Source organism: Paramormyrops kingsleyae, chromosome 8 (assembly GCF_048594095.1).
Source record: "Paramormyrops kingsleyae isolate MSU_618 chromosome 8, PKINGS_0.4, whole genome shotgun sequence".
Taxonomy (NCBI): Eukaryota; Metazoa; Chordata; class Actinopteri; order Osteoglossiformes; family Mormyridae; genus Paramormyrops; species Paramormyrops kingsleyae.
Window position 1 is genome coordinate 28,443,490 of NC_132804.1, and position 21,761 is coordinate 28,465,250.

Consider the following 21,761-nt stretch of genomic DNA (forward strand, 5'->3'; position numbering starts at 1 on the left):
ATGAGTATTTTGGAGCTAGTCTGTACCTTTTTATTGCTTTTGTCCCCAAAAAACTTTTTTTTTTTTTTAACAATGATGTCTTTAAGGCCAATAAGGGAAAGAAATAAAAAATTATAAAGGTTTTGTGTTTGTTATAAACCTTTATCATAATGAAAGTGTGGTATTTTTATGTTCACAGGATACTTCACTGAATATATTTAGCAGTATGCAGTACTCAAGGTCAGACAATGTGACAGCAACATTTGGAGACCAGTCCATCTTTGTAATGGAAACTGGCACTAAATGGAGGTGTGGTTTGGCTGTGGGGAAGCTCACAGATGCCACTGGTATACTGTTGCAGCACCCCTGCTTGTCTTTTCACTTGAAAAATCAGGGGTGACAGTCGGTATTTTCTGAACCCAGATGGTGTAGAGGTCCATTTTAATCCAGGCAGTTGAAATGTGTTTTATGAAAAATCTCAGGATAATCACCTCATTCAGAATAACATTAAAATGTCAACCTGAGCATGATTTTAATGGCTGATTTCCATTTAATTTGTGAAACGGAGGACTGCCCTAGGTGACTAATATCATAATTTCATAACAGGTATTTTTGGTCTGTTGTTTATAAGCAATGTGAGTAGTCTAAACTTAATCATTTAAAGTTATTTGTAGATATGATATATAATGTATGTTAGTAGCCAGCTTATTTCCAGACAAATATTTAAAACCAAATAAATACTTACCATCACACAATTTCATTGTTTTATAGTGTTTTCCTTGTTTATTTAAGTTATAGTTATCATCCACCATATACTGCATAGTAGTCAGTGTTTAATGTAAACAAAGAGCCTATGCATCTCATTCACATCTGTTCTCTTCTAGTTTAATAATAACATTAAGGAATTTAAATGGCATTGTCAAGATGCTTACTGTCTTCCAGTTGAAAGACGATACTAGAAAATGCTGATGAGCATTCTGAGGTAGTCACACGTAAGAGAATGGGTTTATATGTTTAATAAAATGTAACACTAGATAACCTTGCTGTTGCAGTATGTTCTTATTAGGAGAAAATACAAAAATAGATGCTTGCTCAGCTCTGTTTTAAGGGTACTGGTATTTGTCACATTGCGCTTTAAGGTTTATTGTGAAGGGTTGATGTCAAAGTCAACCTTCCATCTCACTGAAATGAACTTGAGGCTAAAACCTATATGTGACTGTCAGAAGCAGAGTTGCATTAGGTTTTTCATATATATGAAGACAGTCCAAATTGAACTTTATACAAAGCAAGTACTTATCCACCCATCCATCCAGCCAGCCAGCCATCTTCTAACTGCTTATCCTGGTCAGGGTCGCGGGGGCAAGTAATGGTGTTTTGATTTATTATATATATATATTTTTAAATATGACATTGATTTATTTATTCTACAATATACTTTATAGTATTTCTGAATACTTAGGCATGATTGTTTATTGCATTTTAGAACTCTTAGATGCAGTTTTACTGAATTCTACAGTTCTACAAAAGTGAGGATATTTATCCATGCTTTATGATTTTATACATGGTTATTTATATAAAATATATACATCCATCTTTGTATTTTGTCTTAGGGAACCAATCCCAACCTCAACTTTTTACTCAAGAGCCTTGGCAGGACAACAGCTGTTAAATACTGGACCAGGATCAGGATCAGTTATAGCTGTAAGTTTTGTTAAGCTACAGAGCAGGAGTGACTGTGTAGTACAGATTTATTTTTAAATATCTGAGTAGTCATCAATTAAAATGTTTTAAAATCCAAATTAACCTTTATCTTAATTTAGAAAAAGGCAATAGGATGATTATTACTATTCTCATTATTTTATGGTTTCCCTTTTTCCTCTGGGTTTTGTCTATGTTATAAACTTAGGTGCAACTGCCTATGGGAATACTAGCACTTGACTTAAAACCTGACTAGCAGCATTAGAATCAGAAAGGTATTGTTGCCAATTTGGCGAATTTGTGGCTAAATTTAGCAACTTTCCAGAACCCTTTGGTGACCTTCCCCCCCCCCAAAAAAAACCTCTAGCGACAAATCTAGAGACTTTTCGGAAAAAATAGATACGTTCCAGAAAATAGTCAAGGGACACCAGTCCTTTCGTCTGCCCTGTTCAGTGAGCGACGGGAGCAGCACAGTCAATCCACTAGATGTGAATAAGTGTTAATGAATACACCGCTGCCAAGGATCAATCGCTAATCTGGGTGCGTATTGCATTCGTCTGGAAAAAAATCACTTCTGTTTTTCCGAATTAATGACATCCTCAAGCTTATTTCCGCGAAGCATGTCATACTGTTTCATCTGGTCCAGGAGAAATACTTCAATGTGAAGCAGGTCGGAATGGGCTTTGCGCCTAAGCCAACCCAAAGTGTTGAGGTCCCTGCGCAAAATTGACAAACTAATGATAATACTATAGTGAGAAAAGGAGTAGGTCGTAGTGTTTAAGGACTTATTATACTCCTCTGTGTTAAAGCTGACACCGTTTGACACTATAGACAGAAAGCAACCAATGCGCTGATTGGTGCGTCATTTAGCGACTTTCAATTGAATGTGGTAACACTAAAGGGAGGTATATTTTACTTGTCAGATGTAAAATTTATACAGATGTTTATATTTACGCCATATGTGAGTTGGCAACTGTGTTCATTTTACTTCAGTATAAACTGCTTTAGTTTAGCGTTGTTTGATACCAATTGATGCTATTCTTCGGAATACCGAAGAACATTTAATTTAAAAACCCTTAAATATTTAGGTTTCCACAGTCTATACGGCTGCCGTAAAGTTTAAGTTTTATCGGTTATATTTGCGTGTCTTTTATCTGTTTGGGTGCTAGCCTAGTAAAACATTGTTCAGCTATTTATGTGAAGAAAATATTTCGTTCTCACACGAAGGCAAAAATACCCGTTTCTAGAAATTACCTTAAATGTCAACTGCTTCTCCTGCACGTGGTGGCGTATGGAATAATATTAGCAATATTGTAACATAATAAAATATGAAGTACTTAAAATATTTGGGTTTTTCTAAACGGCAGTCTTTTTGGCGGGCTTTGAATCCGCCTATTGCGTTCTTCCTTTGATACGTGTAATAAACAGTAGATGGCGATCTTTGACTGGGAGTAGTTTAAACCCGAGAAAGCCGATCCGGGGATACTCTGGCAACTGTCTGTAGGGATGCAGTTCAACTAAAATTGTTTGAAAAAGCAAATAATTATCTTGTCGGCAATATAGAAGAACAATTAATTAGTTATAGTAATCTACTTTAAATTAAAAAATTATTTAGTCAAGCTTTGTTCTCGGAAATTTAGATGACTGAATTCACATTACATGGGTTGATGTAACGGTTTTTAGGTTGTTTGGTTATAGCGATAAAAAGGGTATTTAGGTTTGGCAGCTTCCCTGGACTAAATTGGAGGTGAGTCAGTAACTATGGGAACCTTGAAGCCGGACCTTCAGTGCAGTTTTTCAGATGTAGTAAAAAATGAGAATTTAAAATTTGTTATTGTCCGTAAGATGGTTCTGTTAATTATTGCTGATAAAATTTAAAGAGGTGAGAAAATTGGCACATGTAAATGTTATATTACAGCTATACAATACATTATGCGACCAGTAAATATATACCAGGGGTATTAAATTTAAATTAAAGGCTGCGTAATAAAATTGGCGAGCCTCTTGATTTCTTGATCATTCCAACTCAGAAAGTCCACAGAATATTTCTGGAAAATGTATCCCGTGGACTGAGTGAGTTTTGGAAAGCTAATATTCATATGCTCTCAGATCTATAACAGTGTTTTTCTTAGCATTTTTCCTGAAGAAACATTCAACAACTTTTGGCAAATGGATTAAAAAATAAGTTAGTACTGTTTCATTTTATTATATTGTAGCGCCGACGGGGGTCAGCATATCCCGGTTTTCCGGGCAATTCGGTTTCCCTATGTTTCCCCTGTCTATCAGGAAATAATATTTCCCCTAATATTAAACCAAAGAGGTATGTGAAATGTCTGAAAATCACTCAGGTACATTATTACATGTGAATATACTGTATTGTTATTAGTACCGAGGCCCAGAGTTGCTGTAGCCTATAGCCTACCTGTTTTAACAGGGGGGAACCAAATATCCTGGATGTCAGGAAATAATGTTTCCCCTAATATTTAGGCAAATATGTATGTGAGATGTCTGAAAATCACTCAGGTACATTATTACATGTGAATAAAGTAGATCGTCACGCATAATATAGTCTTATAAGCAATACTATACCGTTTTCATCAAGAAATATGTCTATCCAGCGAATTAAATACTTTCATTTATTATCTGTAAAAACAAAAAACATCGAAAAGGCATGTGATGTTTTAAAATATACGGCTTGTTTAACTCAAGAGCTTCGTAAAAAGACATGAAAACAACAGTGAAACCGTGTACAAATCAGCGCGCGACAGGGGAAACATAGGGAAACTGAATTGTCCGGAACACCGGCAAGCAAGTCTCCTTGTCCTTCGATTCACTCGCGATGTCTCGGTCCGCTCGGCGCCTATGATATGTATTAGTAACGTATACAGACCACCCAGAATTAGGCTATTTTGTCTCAGTATCGGTAACATTAAATGGTAGCTTTATATGATGGTTTTTAAGCATTATTAGTGCTTTTCAGGAATGACAACATCAGTTTTTTCGATGATTCTTTGCAAGCCTTCCATAACAATTCAAGCTCTTACATAAGTCAGGAAGTAACACTGGTCTGTGATTGTTCCTGCATCAAGGTATTCATGTGGGTTCACATTTCAGCAGTTATTAATAATTGGTATGTAGTTAATATTTTGGTCAATCTACTTTTCTGACATCACCTATGGTCATGAGTTATAGGTAATGACCGAGAGAACATAATTTCAATTATGAGTAGAAAAAGCAAGGTTTCTGTGAAGGGTGTCTAGGCTAGCTGACGGAGACGGAGAGGAGTTAGTAGATCTGGAAGGATCTTGAAAAAGAGCCACTGCTCCTTCGGTTCAGGAGGAGCCAGCTGATGGGGTTCAGACATCTTTTAAGGAAACCACCTGGTGGGCTGTCCCTGTTGGGTGGATACTCTAGGGCAGACCCAGAACATGCCGGAGGGACTATATCTCCCAAACGGCTTGGGAATGCCTGGTGATCCACCAGCATGAGCAAATAGTCTGGGAAGGAGAGGTTTGTTCATGCTTCCACCATGACCCTCACAAGGATATTCTCAAGAATTTTTAATTTCTTCTGTAATATATACAACCCCATTTCCAAAAAAGTTGGGCCAGGGGCATGTTTACTACTGTGTTGGATTGGCTCTTCTTTTAATAACACTCTGTAAATGTTTGGGAACTGAGGAGACCAGTTGCTGGAGTTTTGAAAGTGAAATGTCCCATTTTTGTCTTGCTTTGTACATAATTTATTTTGTATGGTTTAAAGGCATAAAAAACAGACATTGGAGTACTCAAATGAACAAACTTTATTTAGTAAATGTATATGCAGACATTTCACAAGTTCATATTTTATGATAACTTGCAATTGTGTTTCAAATGATGTTCCTTATTCTGCGTCATCCTTGCCCTTTAAAATAGAGAGGAAAATAAATTAAAGTAAAACACCTTATCCATAAAATACAATAAGGCATACACATTTTAGCAGTTTGGCTAATCATTGGGTTATGTTTTAGAGAGAGAGATAAGGAACGTGTTCTGTTACTGTGTTTTGCTGCACCAACCGCACGACTAACCACCTCAGGGATAAGAACCAGAGCGCAGTGCATCAGCACCACACTAGTTCAAATAGAATTGAGATGTTTGAAGTTTTTTTCTGGCAAATGGAAAGCCAATCCTACCACCAAGTTTTCCCTGAAAGTTGGTGGACCTGGTTGCAGATCAATGTCATACCCAGGATGAAGCATTTGCACGTTAAGGGCCTTGCTCAAGAGCCCAACAAAGTAGAATCATTCCTGGCATTCATGGGATTCAAACTGTCTACCTTCTGGCACAGAGTCCTAATCTTGGAGCCACCTCTCCACCCCACATGTTTATGTTGAAGTGTAATTTAAAAATCCCAATACTGTAAAATGAGTCTTGCTTCCCCTGGGATCAATAAAGTTTATGTAACCTAATCAAATAATGTCTCATAACATTATTTTTCTTTTTCAAAAATAAATATAAATGTAACAGTGGTATTGAACTGTCAAATACCTTTCCAGCTTCGCGGCTCTTGGCTCTCAACTTGTTGACCTGAGACTCAGCGATGTCGGCACGCTCCTGGGCTTCCTCCATCTCATGCTGCACCTTCCTGAACCTGGACAGGTGAGTGTTGGCCTGCTCCTCCTGTACAGCAGTCAAAGAGCTCATCATGAGAGTCATGCTGAATCATTGTTAGACCAAGCGCTCTAAATGCAACAGGCTACTACTGAGAGATTACAAAAATCTTTATAGTTCATATTGTATATGTTGAGTATTAGTGTCCTAATCAGACAATGGTGGTGGTTATTTAATCTAATCCTTAAAATGTACACTAATACTCATATACACTGTAAAATGTGTATATGTCTCATCTCATAATTTTTTCATAATTAGTATTTCAATTGTTTCATATAAAAGTTAACCATGCAAGCATGTGGTTTCTATAGTCTGCAGAAGACTGGTCAAATCCATAACAAAAAATGTCACATCCATAATGGCAATTTTCAGTTGTCTGTAAAATCTGCAGAAAATTTGTAGTCTTCCATAAAAGTCTGTCTGTTTGATTATGGATTAATAATGCTGACAAAATTCTATGTATTTACAGTGTGAATTAATATATGAATTTTGAGGATTCATATATTCTATATTCAACCCAAGAGGTAAGATAAAAATACATGCAGATTGACTCATTGACACTAAGCTTGTCCATGCTCTGAGGCATTTTGTTATGCCACTATGAGTCTATATGTCACATCCATAATTCTGAAATTGTCTTGTATGAATTTGTTGTACGTGTAAGTCACCCTTTACTTGACTGATAAGCAGGGGATGAATATGAGAATAATCTGTCATTTTTCATTAATTTTACGGTGTAATTAAATGCCAAAGTTATGAGATATATACACAAATTACAGAACTTACAGCTTCCTCAGCCTGTCTCTTGTAGGCCTTCACTTTCAGTTGCAGCTTGTCCACCAGATCCTGCAGCCTGGTCACATTCTTCTTGTCCTCCTCAGTCTGCAACAAGTATAGATTATTAGATACCTGCAGTCTTCAGTGTATGTTTCTTATGTTTATATAAATATTTGTAAAAATCTACCTGGTAGGTAAGCTCCTTGAGCCTCCTCTCGTATTTTCGGACACCTTTCACAGCATCGGCTCCACGTCTCTGTTCAGCTTCCACTTCAGACTCCAGCTCGCGTACCTTAAATATAGAAATTAAGATTTTTTTTCCTGTGGATTTATCAAATGATTGTCAAATGGTAAAGCAATTATATGCTAATAATGTGAAATATAAAACTACATAAAATGCACAAATGTCAATCCATCCATTTCAGAGTCACTTTAAAGTTACCAAATGATAAGAGATTAGTAGCCTTCTCATAAACACAGTTTATCGGTTGTATTGCTCACCCTGGCTTCCAGTTTCTGGAGCTGTTTCTTTCCACCCTTCATGGCCAGGCTCTCAGCCTCATCAAGACGGTGCTGCAGGTCCTTCACTGTGACCTCGAGGTTCTTCTTCATCCTCTCCAGGTGGGCGCTGGTGTCCTGCTCCTTCTTCAGCTCCTCTGCCATCATGGCAGCCTGAAAGGTTCATTCGCAATTTTTGTTTATACGAATGATGTTGGTCCTGGATATTCTACTTTGAGATCAGTACGGTCTCAAAGTAATTTTTGTTTTAATACATGACTCACATCAGTAATGGCCTTCTTGGCCTTCTCCTCTGCATTTCTGGCTTCCTGAATGGCATCGTCCACCTCACCCTGGACCTGAACAAGGTCACCTTCAAGCTTCTTCTTAGTGTTAATCAGGCTGGTGTTCTGAAAAACATTGATTTATTTTTAATATTAATACAGGGGCAAATAATTGGAGCAATGTCTCCAGGGAGATCATGCATAACTTTTGATATTTTAAACATACCTGGGAGTGCAGCAGTCCAACACGCTCACTGGCATCGACCAGCTCCTGCTCAGCCACTTTGCGGCCTCTCTCTGTGTGCTCCAGAGCGGCCCTCAGCTCCTCAATCTCAGCCAGCATCAGAGTGTTTCTGCGCTCCACCATGGCAACCTGCTCCTTCATGTCCTCCTGTCCCCTGACTGCTTCATCAAGATGCAGTTGGGCATCCTGTAGGATAACACATCTTCTATTATCTTCTTATTCAGAGATACACTCTTCCCTTTTACTGTCAAGATAACTGTATACTGTACATACCTTAAGCTGTCCCTGGACATTTCTCAGTTGTTTCTGGGCTTCTGCAGCCTGACGGTTGGCATGGCTGAGCTGAATCTCCATTTCATTGAGGTCTCCCTCCATCTTCTTCTTGACCCTTAGAGCATCATTTCTGCTCCTGACTTCTGCATCCAAAGTGGTCTGCATGGAATCAATGACCCTCTGGCTGTTCCTCTTGATCTGCTCCATCTCTTCATCTTTCTCAGCCAGCTTCCTGTCAATTTCACCCTTGACCTGGTTGAGTTCCAGCTGGATACGTAGGATCTTAGACTCCTCATGCTCCAGTGTGCCCTGTGAAGATAAATGATAAATAATAATTCCTCCCGTACCCCAGCATTATTTTTATTTCCTGTTATTACTGTTTTATGGGTGTAATTACCTCGGCTTCCTCTAGAGCAGTCTGGATTTCTGACTTTTCTGTCTCTACTGTCTTCTTGGCCTTCTCCAGCTCATGAATGGTCTTTCCAGTCTCACCGATTTGTTCAGTCAGGTCTGAGATCTCCTCTGAATATTACACAGATACATTTTAAAATAGAACAGCATGAATCTGTTTCATGCTGGTTAGAAATGTATTTAATTAAAAAATTATGACTTCATTGTCAGTCTGAGATTCAATAAGGAAGGAATTAATCTTATAATCTATCAGGATCAGTTTGTGGACATACGCTGCAGGTTCTTGTTCTCTCTCTTCATGGTCTCCAGGTGGTCCAGAGTTTCCTCATAGGAGTTCTTCATCTTGAACAGTTCAGTACTGAGAGAACGAGCCTCTTTCTGAGCCCCTTCCAGCTCTGCCTGACTTTCCTCATATTTCTGTTTCCATTCTGCCAGGACCTAGAAAATATTGAACACAAAATCAAGATGAAGGCAGGTAGTTAGCATTAGAAGTAAATTTCTCCTTCATGTCTATGCTGGCAAACTGGACGGGAATTCTCTCGATATATTTGTTTACCTTGTCAAAGTTTCTCTGCTTCTTATCCAGATTAGCAGCCAAAGAGTTTGCCCTCTCTACATCGATCATGAGGTCCTCCACCTCACCCTGCAGTCTCTGTTTGGTCTTCTCCAGAGAAGCACATTTGGCATTGACAGCCTCAATAGATTCCTCTGCATCCTGGAGACGCTGAGCAAGCTTTTTCCTGTGGAGAGTGAAATTTTAGTTTCACTGGAATTATCTTTACATAAATTTATGGAGTTAAGTGAAGATGTAGAGTCAGTGTAGTTACTTGGCCTCCTCAAGCTCCTCAGTACGTTGGATGGCATCAGTCTCATATTTGGTCCTCCACTGAGCCACCTCACTGTTGGCCTTGGACATTCCACGCTGCAGTTCAGCCTTGGCCTCCTGCTCCTCCTCATATTGCTCTCGGAGGAGGTCACAGTCATGGCGAGCTGATTGCACAGCGTGGGCCAGAGCGTTCTTGGCCTTAAAAAAAAAAATTAGTTTAAAGAATTTGCTTTTGAATCAGTTTTCATATGAAAGTATGCATCTGACTCATCTTGCTTAGTGGCAAACATTAGAACTACAATTCTAGTTACCTTGACTTCCTCTTCAACATGCCTCTTGAGCTCCTCAATCTGCTGTGTGTAGGCCTGTTTACCTCTAGTCAGCTGGGAAACAAGAGCTTCTTTCTCCTCAAGCTGACGACCAAGTTCACCTAAATAAATAAAAAGAGCATAGTACTTATGTTTCACTTTTTTCTGCGATATTTATTGCTTAAAATGTAGTCTGTATTTTACTAACCATTCTCGGTCTGAAGTCTTGCTTTCTGTGTACTGAAGTCATTTAGGTGACGAACGTTTTCATCATTCTTTGATTTAAGTTCACTTAGTTGATCTTCAAGAGTGCGGCACATTTTCTCCAGGTTTGCCTGTCAGAAATTATTGTTTTAAAAAATGGGGAATGTCCTCAAATTAGCTTTAATCGCCTCAAACATCTTAATTTCCTCATACCTTTGATTTTGCAACAGCCTCCATGTTGCTGCTCAGGTCATCGATTTCCATTTTGTATTCACTCTTCTCTTTCTCCAGCTTCTGCTTGACACGTTGAAGGTTGTCGATTTGTTCTCCCAGCTCTGCCACGGTGTCAGCCTGCTTCTTACGGAGGGCAGCAGCTGTAGCCTCATGCTGCAGGGTGGACTCTTCAAGATCACGACGCAGCTTCTGGAACTCAGCCTCACGCTTCTTGTTCATCTCGATCTGAGCAGAGGTTGCACCACCAGCTTCCTCAAGCCTCTCACTGATCTCCTCAAGTTCCCTGGACAGATCAGCCCTCTGTTTCTCAACCTTGGCCCTGGCAGCACGTTCAGCCTCAATTTCTTCCTCCAGCTCCTCAATACGAGCCTAAAATACATGACAGTGTGTAAGTCATAGTAGTAGATTGCTCCACATTGTTCATTTGAAGTACCAAGAGTTTACCTGCAGCTCTTTAATCTTCTTCTGAAGCTGAGCACCCAGTGTCTGTTCATCCTCAATTTTGCTCAGAAGCTGGCTAGTCTCAAAGTCCTTCCTGTGGACATCAATTGCGCATACTCAATATTCAGCATCAATTTTAAACTTGGGAATAAACTAGGGACTGTGGATTTTTTGCTGTTTTATTTTAACAACACTCATACTTCTTCAGCTTCTCCTCTGACTGCTGCTTGTCATTCTCCAGGTCCATTATAGATTCCTGGGCAAGTTTCAGGTCTCCCTCAAGCTTTCTCTTGGCTCTCTCAAGATCCATGCGTAGCTTTTTCTCTTGTTCCAAAGAGCCTTCAAGCTACAGATAAAATCAAGTTATTGATCTGAAACATATTTTTTCTGGTATTGAGAGGCATAAAATAATGATTATTTTCCTTACATCATCCACTTGCTGTTCAAGTTTGGTTTTGGCTTTGGTCAGAGTGTTGACTTTGTCTTCTTCTGCTTGGAGATCATCCAGGATCTGCTGATGTGCCTCCTGGAGGGCTTTCTTCTCCTTGGTCAACTTGGCAATACTCTCATCCTGAGAGGCCATCTCCTCAGTCAGGTTTTTAACCTAAGGAGAAAGCATTCCATATTTGGTTACAAAGAGTTACGAAAATTAGTCAAACATGCACATTTGTAAATGATTTAACATTAACCTTGTTTTCTGTGGCATGTTTCTCCTTCTCTACTTTAGCCAAGGTCAGCTCCAAGTCATCAATGTCTTTCTTCAGCTCAGAACATTCATCCTCCAGTTTCCTCTTCTTGGCAGTTAACTCAGCATTGATTTCCTCCTCATCCTCCAGCCTCTCATTTGTCTCTTTGAGTTTTGCTTCAAGCTGTATTTTGCTTTTGATGAGACCCTCACACCTTTCCTCTGCATCTGTGAGATTTTCAGTTTCCTGGAAAATAAATCACTGAAGTTATAAAAATAACTTCTTGTATTTATATCATGATGTTCACTCTTGCCATTTATTTACATGATTTACTTACAGACTGTACTTGTAGCTGCAGGTCATTCTTCTCCTGTAGAAGAGAAACCATTTTCTCCTCCAGCTCCTTCTTCTTGGCCAGTGCTTTCGCCAGCTCTTCTTTGGTCTTCTCAAACTCCTCCTTCATGTTGGCCATTTCCTTCTCAGTTTCTGCGCTCTTCAGGAGTGGCTTGATCTTGAAGTACAGCTTCATCCATGGCCAGTGTTTCACATTCATGAATGACCGGATGTTGTATTGGATGCTAAATACAGACTCCCTTTTTAAAGGAAAAACACACCAGTTATTAAACAGCTATTCAGCTAATCAATATGAATAGAAATAGTCAGCATTTAAATAAAAAAAAAGATTTACTAAATGACAAAATACCCATATAAACAATTAGAAACTGGAAAACAATGTAAGTTTTACATGCATTTTAAGTTCATCCCAGTGAAATTAAATCTAAATAGTTATTTAATTAATAGTAAATTGGAATTATTAGTTGTAGAAATAATATGCTGAGTATTTACCTCCTCTCCATCATCTTCACAAACTCCCTTCTCATGAGGAAACCACGGCACAGGGCCTGAGTCATGGTGACTAAAGTGGCCAGTTTGTCATCTCGCATCTCCTCTAGAGTACCCAACAGACCAGCTTTGAAGAACACCTGGTAACAGAGGTAGTAGATATTAGGTAAATAGCAGTGTAATGTGTGTCACAAAAATCATGACACAGATTATATCTCCAGGCTTTTACCTTGGTGTGGCCAAACTTGTACTGAGTGTGGTCCACATCTATTGAACCCAAGAGCTTCTCTGAAGCCTTCTTGTTGTCAATGAACTGTCCTTCTGGAATCACGCTGGCATTCAGTACTTTGTATCTGAGGTGAAATACATTTAAAACCATATTTTAAATTTAAAACCATTTAAAATAATGTATCCGACTTTTAATTTATGTAATAGATGTACATAATTTTACAATATTTTCAAGTAATATCACATAAATATGCCATATTATACAGTATGTGCATATATGTATACACACACACACACACACATACAGTACATATATTCCATTTATGAAAAGTGCTTTTGATAGAGTAATCCATGAAAGAGAAGTGTGTAAAATGACCTCTGCTTGAAGTCACCATAGAGGATTCTGCTGGGGAAACCCTTTCTGCAGATCCTGATACCTTCCAGCACACCATTACACCTCAGCTGATGGATAACCAGGAAGTTCTCCATCAGACCTGGAGGAAATGAAGGAATTATACATAAAATCTGAATAAACCTAGTGAAACTCCTGTAATATTGAAGTTTACACAGTTGATATAATGTACAGTCCTGTACAAACCTGGTGTCTTTGATTCGTTTGGAATCAGGCAGCGCACAAAGTGAGGGTGAGTGCTTCTCAGGTTGGTCATCAGCTTGCCCAGGTTCTCCTGTAGGATGACAGGATGTATGTCATTGACATAAGATGGAGGCATGTATTGATATTGCAGACAGTAACTGATTACAATATGTACTGTACCCTGAACAGAGCAGACACAGTCTGGAAGGAGCCACCCTTCTTCTTGCCTCCCTTTTTGCCACCGCTATCTGTTTAGAAATTAATTGTATTTGTGAGTATATAGTGATATGCCATTATTAGTCTTCCTGATGAAATCACTCTCTTTTTCATGGCACATACACAAAAGTCTAAAATTGTAAATACCGTCTCCTGAAGAATGTGATGCATAGAGGTGAACCAGCAGTTTGACAGATGACTTCTGATAGAGTTGCACTACGGAGTCGTTCAGAGGATCCTTGTTCTTGTCCAGCCAGCCGGAGATGTTGTAATCCACAGTGCCAGCATAGTGCACCAGGGAGAAGTGGGCCTCAGCTTTGCCTTTGGCAGGTTTGGGCTTCTGGAAGGCGTTATTTTTGCCCAGATGCTGGTCATACAGCTTGTTTTTAAAGCTTGTGTCTGTAGCCTTGGGGAACATGCACTCCTCTTCAAGGATGGAGAAGATGCCCATTGGCTGTTGGAGACACAAATAAAATAAGTACAAATAAACAGAATCTTTAAAAATGACAATAAAGGAAGAATCTATTTATATAGAGCAATGTTCATGTCACATACCTTCTCAATAAGCTCAATGCAGGCAGCCAAGTCCATACCAAAGTCAATGAACTCCCACTCAATCCCCTCTTTCTTGTACTCCTCTTGTTCCAGCACAAACATGTGATGGTTAAAGAACTGTTGCAGTTTCTCATTGGTAAAGTTGATACACAGCTGTTCCAGGCTGTTGAACTGATTTTCAGAGTAAATAGATTTAATATTTCATCTTATAAGGGAACTGAATATTTAATGGCATTGGGAATATCAACTCACATCAAAGATTTCAAAGCCGGCGATATCCAGCACACCAATGAAGAACTGTCTCGGCTGCTTGGTGTCCAACATCTCATTGATACGCACCACCATCCATAAGAACATTTTCTCATAGACTGATTTGCAGAGGGCACTTACGGAATTGTTAACCTGATAATTGCAAAGCGAAAAAAAGATATTTTTCTTGACTCTTCAGCCTTTCACTTAAACCGTTCGAACAGTTTTTAAAATTCCTTAATGTATAAAACTGCTGCATTTGCACACTTACATAACAACATGAGATATAATCATATTTTCTGTGTTGCTGCACAAGAAATCATTATAAATGTATATAATTCACCTGAGGTACAGTCTGCCCCTTGGTCACAAACTCATTCCCGACCTTCACTCTGGGGTAGCACAGAGCCTTCAGCATGTCAGCTGAGTTCAGGCCCAAGAGGTAGGCAATTTTATCGGCCACTGAAATACAAACAATATGTTGGTTCATGCTCTTTAACCCAGAGTAAATCATTTTGTGGTTAAGGGAATCTCATCAGTTACCCTCAGTGCCATCAGGTTCTGCCTGCTCCTCTCTCTGCTTCTGCTTGAACTTCATGTTCCCATGATGCATCACTGCTCCAGTCAGTTTGTAGATGCCTATTTTCTCTTCAGCACTGAAGCCCAAGATGTCAATTGCAGTCTTCGTGATTCAAAAGAAAAACATGATTTATAATTTACTGAATGCTAAGACAAATTTCTGTTGTAATACTGTGATTAAATGAACGTGATGTTTCATTAATCATTTACTCACATCTGTGGCTATAAATTCTTCAACATCATTGATACTTTTCACCACAATCTCCCCTTGACTGATCATGGGGTAGTCGTATGGATTGGTGGTGATCAGAAGTGCCTCTGTAAAGATGAAGAAAACATTCACAGATGTAAACTGCAGGTACAAAACCCCAGTTTACCCCAGACACTGGGTACATACCAAGCAGCTCTGGTTTGTGGCCTGTCATAAGTTGATAGAAGATGTGGTAGCTTCTCTCAGCTGACAGCTGGAAAGTGACTCTTGACTTTTCCAGCAAATCTGTCAATAGGAGTTTGCAACATGTTACATTTATAATTTTTTCATCAATCTTAAAGCTAGCAGTTTGGGAGATGAGGACTTACAAGTTTCAATATCAGCAGAAGCCAGTTTTCCAGTTTGCCCAAAATGGATTCTGATGAATTTACCCTATAATATAGTGGAAGAATTAGAATATTAAAACACAGTAATATTTGCAACTAATTTTGGGAGTAACATTTGACATAAAGTTAGATGAACTTACAAAACGAGAGGAGTTGTCATTCCTCACAGTCTTGGCATTACCATAAGCCTCCAGCAGCGGGTTCGCTGCAATGATTTGATCTTCCAGGGAACCCTACAGGAGACACTGGAGTATTAAGACTCTTGCTACTATATGTTTGTTACTTATTCAGTATAATTATTATTCTCTCTGACCTGCATTTTTCCAGCAACAGGTTCTGCTTTCTTCGGCCCTGAAATGGCGACTGTAGCAAAATACTGGATGACACGTTTGGTGTTCACAGTCTTTCCTGCACCGGATTCTCCACTATTGGAGAGTATGGGAAAAAGACTCAGATGTAGGTCATGCATATATAACTTATTTTCTATTTAGTTTTCTCGTCAGATTTCAACATTGGTTATTTATATCTCTATTTTGCAATCAGATACTTACGTAATCAAGACTGACTGGTTCTCTCGATCTGTAAGACGAATGATAAGGAAATGTATTGTTTTACAATTCTCAGCCAATAATTCTCAGCCTGGAAATTTTGGAGAGGTAATATTCTAAATTCACGAAAACAAATCCGTATTTTGGGTTATTCATACCTGTGAGCATGAACTGATAGGCATTGTCAGAGATGGAGAAGATGTGGGGAGGAGCTTCAATTCTCTTCTTGCCCCTGTAGCCGGTCACAACAACAGTATCGTACACTGGGAGCCACTTGTAGGGGTTCACAGTGACACAGAACAGCCCGGAGTATGTCTGTAATACAGAAAGTAAACATTTATTCATACATGTAGTTTTTTATATGAAAGGACGCATAAAACAGATTTAATGGAAAAACCTACGTAGATCATCCAGGCTGCGTAACGCTCTTTGAGGTTGTACAGCACAGCAGGCTCATTGAGGTGGGTCATCATGGCCATGTCCTCAATTTTATCGTACTTTGGAGGGTTCATGGGGTGAATGTCATCCTCCTTAACTGTAATGGTCTGGTTTAAGAAGACACAGAGATATGTCCAGAGATGTAAGCAAAGTCACAAAAAGACCTTTCAAATAAAACTGAATACATTAATTGCTTTATGTGCAAAACTGGTAGTGATTACCATGACCATAATGCAAATAAGACATTTAAAAATGAAAAGCTTAATAATTTAGTACTAATGATCTGTAATTAATCTGTTAGGTACACAGTTGTACTTACTTGCCCACACAAAGTCTTAACAGTGGCTTTGCCCCCCTCTCTACTTTGAAGAACCCCTTTGAGGTACATCTCCTTCGGTTCAGTCACGAAATAGGCCGTTTTGGCATCAAAGGGTTTGCTCTGGGCTTCAATCCTCTCTTTCTCTGGCTTCCGGAGGTAAATGGCCGCCGGGCCAAAACACTCCATTTCTCCATCCCCCATGATGACAGTTTACTGAGGAATTTAAAAAGCAATTATCAATAATCTATGATTAGGCACAATCACGAGTCACATAATTCTGTTAATGAAATATGTGTTGCATTCATATTAAATATCTGATTTTTTTTTTGATTCATTCAAAACTATTTTCATGATAGTTTCATGAAGCCTATCTGAAATGTAACATGTTTGACATTTAGTTGATTGATTCAACAACCTTTGATATATTTTTTTTTGGATATGGTGATAAGAATAAATATTATAAGCCAAAATAGAAAAAAAAGAAATTTAAAATGGCATTACAACTAGACAGGTAGCCACATGGCTTTTAACATAGCTGTGGATTTTCAGATCAGCGCTGTTTTCAAATGATGTTTTATATGTAAGATACAGAATTTACCTTTTCTGGTTCCAAAACAAGAGAAGGGAAGTTAGTTTCTTTTGATGCTGAAAATTGAAAGATATAATCATTACATGCTTTTGTTCAAAAAGAATCAATTTTATCTTAATGTGGCAAGAAATTACTAGTCTCAGAATCTACATATATGTATATATATACATAAACACACATACATATGTACTTATGTAATGAATGAATGTTAATGTATGAAACCTGAATGTGAGGTATGTATGTATTTATTATTATTATTATTGTGCCATGGTATTGACAGTTAGAATACATAATATTAAAGTTATTATTTAAAAGTAATTATTCAATGTAACAAATAACTAAGATGATACAGAAACAGTGTTTTCATGCACATACCTGTGCTGGGTGTCTGTCAGCTGTTGGAGGAGTCTGGAGCTGCTGATTTTATAGGGAGCTTTGTGGTTGCTCAGCAGAAAGACCCTGCTCTATTTGGTCATGTATTTAGGCCCTTTAAACAACAGTTCTATATCACGGACCCCTAGACTTATTTTTATCTTATGTTACACCCTGGGCATTTAAAACTTCAATTTGAAACTGGTAGATGTTATATAATAAAATATTATGAAGAATGTCTTTGTATTAATGTCTTGTGCTGTAAAGTTTAATGATTTCAATATACTGTATTTAATGTATCGTGACATTAGATATGCCAAAAGACTTACATCTATACACATTAGGAATGTCGTACATTTTGGAAAATGTTTTTGATACATGTTAAGTACACAGATCACCGAATCATTTAGCTATGGGATGTATGATCTATAATAGTTTTCAAGCCTTTTTAAAACATTGTGTGTTGTTCACTTTTTTTTTTTAGATGAACGTACAATCAGGTAATATTGGGTTTATGCACACTTCAGCAAAGAGTCAATTTAGCTGTGGAGAAGGCTACACCTGTTGCTGGCATGCTACTGCTGAGCTTCTGCTACTTGTAAATCTTTATAAATAAGCACATTTGGGACTGACAGCTGTCATTCTTTGAGCATGAGAAACGTGCTCCTCGTGGTGTTCCAGTACAGCCCCCTGTGACATTTCAACAAATTTGGTGTCAGCAGATTTCCTTGAAGTTAATTTCAATATGTAATGTTTTGAAATTATTTAAATTAAGTTCATTGTTTGCATTTGAATCACTGGATGCTGATACATTGGCTGGAAAATCTGTCAGTATTAATATTTCCTTTTTAATTGTGTTTATTTGCACATATTTATTTCGTAAGTTAAGCTTATGGTGATTTTTGTTTGCTTTATATGGGATGATTTAGTAATTAAATGATGGCTTATTGGTCTCACACCTCTGGGATGGTTTGTTTGATTCCTCCTGCAGTTGTATGTATGGGAATTTCAATTTCCTGTTTGGCTGGACATGTCTAACCGATACTGCTTTTGCATGTGTGTGCCATTGTGGTGGATCATCATCTTGTTCAGATTTTGTCATGTGTTTGTTAGCAAAAAGCTCAATGTGCTTTGTGACTCTGCAGTAGATAAACAGTAATGGAAAATGGATCAGTGGATCTGATGGATGAAAGTTTATGTTCAACATACTCAAACTTTGTTAATTATCTGTTAAACAAGGTGTGAGCCAATTCAGGTTTGTGGAATATGCAACTGGTGAAACAAGTAACATTTTAAGAGCTCAAACTGCCTTTTATTTTAGTATTAATGCTACTTTCATTATGGGTAATAAAAATTTAAACTTTGCTTTTAAGGCATGTTTAACACTATCTAAATATAATTGTGCAAATTGGGCCATAATAAAACTGATACATTTTTCTAGTGTCAAATCAATCATTTTAAAGGATCATGGCTGCACACAGGAAACATCTCAGATATCCATGCTGTATAGTTACAGATATTTTCCTTGTTTTCCGTTTATATTATTGGATATAAAATATTGACTTCTGACATCTATAGACTTATTAGTGAGATTAGTTACTCCAGCAGCACACAGAGCTCAGCAGTGCTTCATGTACGTGTAACGATGGGTCCTGGCCTCATCAGAGTACACTTTGTCCTTTTTTGCACACTGTAAATGGGGAAATACAAACTCTTCTCAGAGATGTTGTTAGATTCTAACCCATAACTTCGGAGCTCAAAGGCAATTTTTTTGTCCTTTTCAACTTTAACATAGCCTTGTGCTGTGCTATGCTACCTGGGTTTCCTAAACCATAGGAAGGTGCACGGACTTTAACATGTTTCTTTAATGTCATAGTGTTTGCTAAAAATGCTTATGCAGTTCAGCCTTCATCCTACAGTTGTTCATCTCCCCAGCATGTGATATCCTGGTCTTGTTCCAGCTGTCCTGTTATTCACAGCTTTGAGGACTTTTGCCAGAATGGTGACAGGACCATCTGACAGCTATGCTGACAAGCACTCTTATGGGCATCTCCTTAAAAAATAAATGGTGTATAGTGTAAAATCCTTTGGAAATCCCTCATGCCATTCATCTCCCTTAACTGCTTGCCCACTATGGGGCTGTGGTGATGTTTGAAAAGAATTAAAGAAATTAGGTAGTATTTTTTAAAAACCATTTCATGTATTATTACGAAGTGATCATCATACAGGCATAGTACTTTTTAAAAAACAGTCATAGTGACATAAAGCTTTATGGTGGATTTTTAAGACTTTTTCTTGTGATAAACCAGCGGAGCTTCTCAGTGAAGTTTATGTTTGTCTATATGTAGTTAGTCACATGAGTCATATGATATAAGGATATAACTCGGTGAGATGTGAAGGATATAAATGATATAATTAAATGTAGAGGGCAACCTTTAAAATGTACCTAGTCCTCCTTTTAAAATCTAGGACAATATATTTCAGTTACTGCATATATGTAAAGAGAGTATCAAATTAAACAATTAAATGAAAGATTTATAACTTTCCTGCATATATTGCATCTATCTGAAAGTTGATATGATGGGTAAAATTGGACAGGGCAGTTAAATTCTGAAGAGTTTACACATGTGATAAAATGGGCTCACACATTCAATTCAAATGTCACATGTGAAACTTAACTCCCCACGGTTTTTCATATAGGAACAAAATGCAAAACAGCCTTCTTCAGCCAACTATGCGTCGCTGCATGAAAGCTCCCCTATTGGTCCTTCCTTGCAGCAGTGCACGGTAGCTCGTTTCTTTGAAGGGGTCTGAGACAGTAGCGCGATCAAAGCCGGGGATGCAGATGCGGGGTATGTTACATTTCTCGGGGTATGTAGCTGTTGATATTTTATGTGAGATGAAACATTGAATGATCTAATGAAAACTGATTTAATGTGAAATCTTCTGTGATAATATATTGCAGATCTTAATTTTTATAGAAGTATATAGAGGGGGAAAGTGATATATAGGGTCTAGATTTCGTCACTATAGTAGCCTATAATAACTATATATATGTATATATATGTATATATATATATATATATATATATATATATATATATATATATATATTTAATTTAATTGTAATGCGAAAAGTTCCTAATAATAATTTGTAAGATTCCTTCCCTGTATTGTAATACCTTCCATGTATTTCCGTCACCGTCAACCGTAAATTTCATTATTTTAAAGGCGTTTCCAGCTTAACCCAAACCCGAAAAAGCCTATATGAGAAACTGAAATAATTTAGTCTGTTAAATTTAACTAATACATTATTTAATTTAGTCTGCTAAATTCACTCACTGTGCCACGGAATACGTTATTTTTGGTACATAGACTAACTATTAGCTGTGTCGAAATGTTGAAACATCGAGTTTTGTTCGTATATTTGTCTGAGAAACGCCGAGTCGAGGAAATCATTGAACTTTTATTGCGAAACTACATATGCCGAATTACAGTGCATATATGGATTGCAGTATTTTATTTTGTGGTCATATTTACGAGGAAATCATTCTGTGTAAAAAGCACTGTATTACAGTTTTTCCTCGATTGCTTTGAAGCATTTCTCAAGTGACAAAATTTGCAAAACAAATGTAATCCCCACACCATCATGTCACTTCTGCACGGCAGAACATCATTTCTCATTGCTTCACACAGATTTCACACAGATGCAAATGATTTTATACATATGATTTTATAATTGTCATAGTTTGGCACAATTTTCAGTTGCTTTAGTTTTGTTGGTCAAAATAGATTATGTAGTTTCCCATTGTAATTATTTTACACCCAAAAGTGTGTATGTATATGATCGTCGTGTTAGCCACCACATGCAATACAGTTAACCAAGCTTTCAAAATGATTTAAAAATATATTTCTTAAAATTCAATGATACTACATTGTTGTGATTTTGGTTCCCATAGTAGGCCTACTTGATTTTGTTGCTCCTTTGTTGTTCTTGTATTGCCATTTTGCTGTTATTGTGTTCTACAGTGCTGTGTGACTTTTTTGTTTGGTATTGTACTGTTGAGATCTGAAGGCGTTACCTGTACATGTGAGTCCTTTCTCTTGGCTGTGAACTT

The 21,761-nt window shown here is 37.8% G+C and overlaps 1 protein-coding gene across 1 annotated transcript; it reads right to left on the minus strand.

Moving 5' to 3' along the window:
- Positions 1-4,962: 4,962 nt before the first annotated feature.
- LOC111860009 (myosin heavy chain, fast skeletal muscle-like) lies at positions 4,963-16,891 on the minus strand. The gene is made up of 39 exons (XM_072715150.1): positions 16,683-16,891; positions 16,327-16,470; positions 16,084-16,240; positions 15,929-15,956; positions 15,691-15,802; positions 15,518-15,610; positions 15,360-15,423; positions 15,178-15,276; positions 14,995-15,098; positions 14,745-14,883; positions 14,545-14,663; positions 14,205-14,354; positions 13,953-14,123; positions 13,545-13,851; positions 13,362-13,429; positions 13,185-13,272; positions 12,963-13,080; positions 12,588-12,711; positions 12,362-12,498; positions 11,853-12,108; positions 11,519-11,761; positions 11,257-11,433; positions 11,030-11,175; positions 10,833-10,923; positions 10,368-10,757; positions 10,159-10,285; positions 9,954-10,072; positions 9,644-9,840; positions 9,373-9,556; positions 9,089-9,254; positions 8,803-8,927; positions 8,406-8,714; positions 8,115-8,318; positions 7,889-8,014; positions 7,608-7,778; positions 7,294-7,398; positions 7,116-7,211; positions 6,197-6,338; positions 4,963-5,087 (listed from the first exon to the last, which is right to left on the minus strand). Exons 1-39 carry the CDS (start codon positions 16,881-16,883, stop codon positions 4,963-4,965), a joined length of 5,922 nt encoding a protein of 1,973 aa, XP_072571251.1. The 5' UTR covers positions 16,884-16,891.
- Positions 16,892-21,761: the final 4,870 nt, after the last annotated feature.

Excerpts from the sequence above, each read along its gene's own strand:
- LOC111860009 (XM_072715150.1), bottom strand. The coding sequence starts at position 16,883 with ATGGGGGATGGAGAAATGGAGTGTTTTGGCCCGGCGGCCATTTACCTC. Across the intron at positions 15,611-15,690 it reads CTGTTGCTGGAAAAATGCAG|GGTTCCCTGGAAGATCAAAT; the intron begins GTCAGAGAGAAT and ends TGTCTCCTGTAG. Across the intron at positions 7,779-7,888 it reads CCAAGAAGGCCATTACTGAT|GCTGCCATGATGGCAGAGGA; the intron begins GTGAGTCATGTA and ends TGAACCTTTCAG.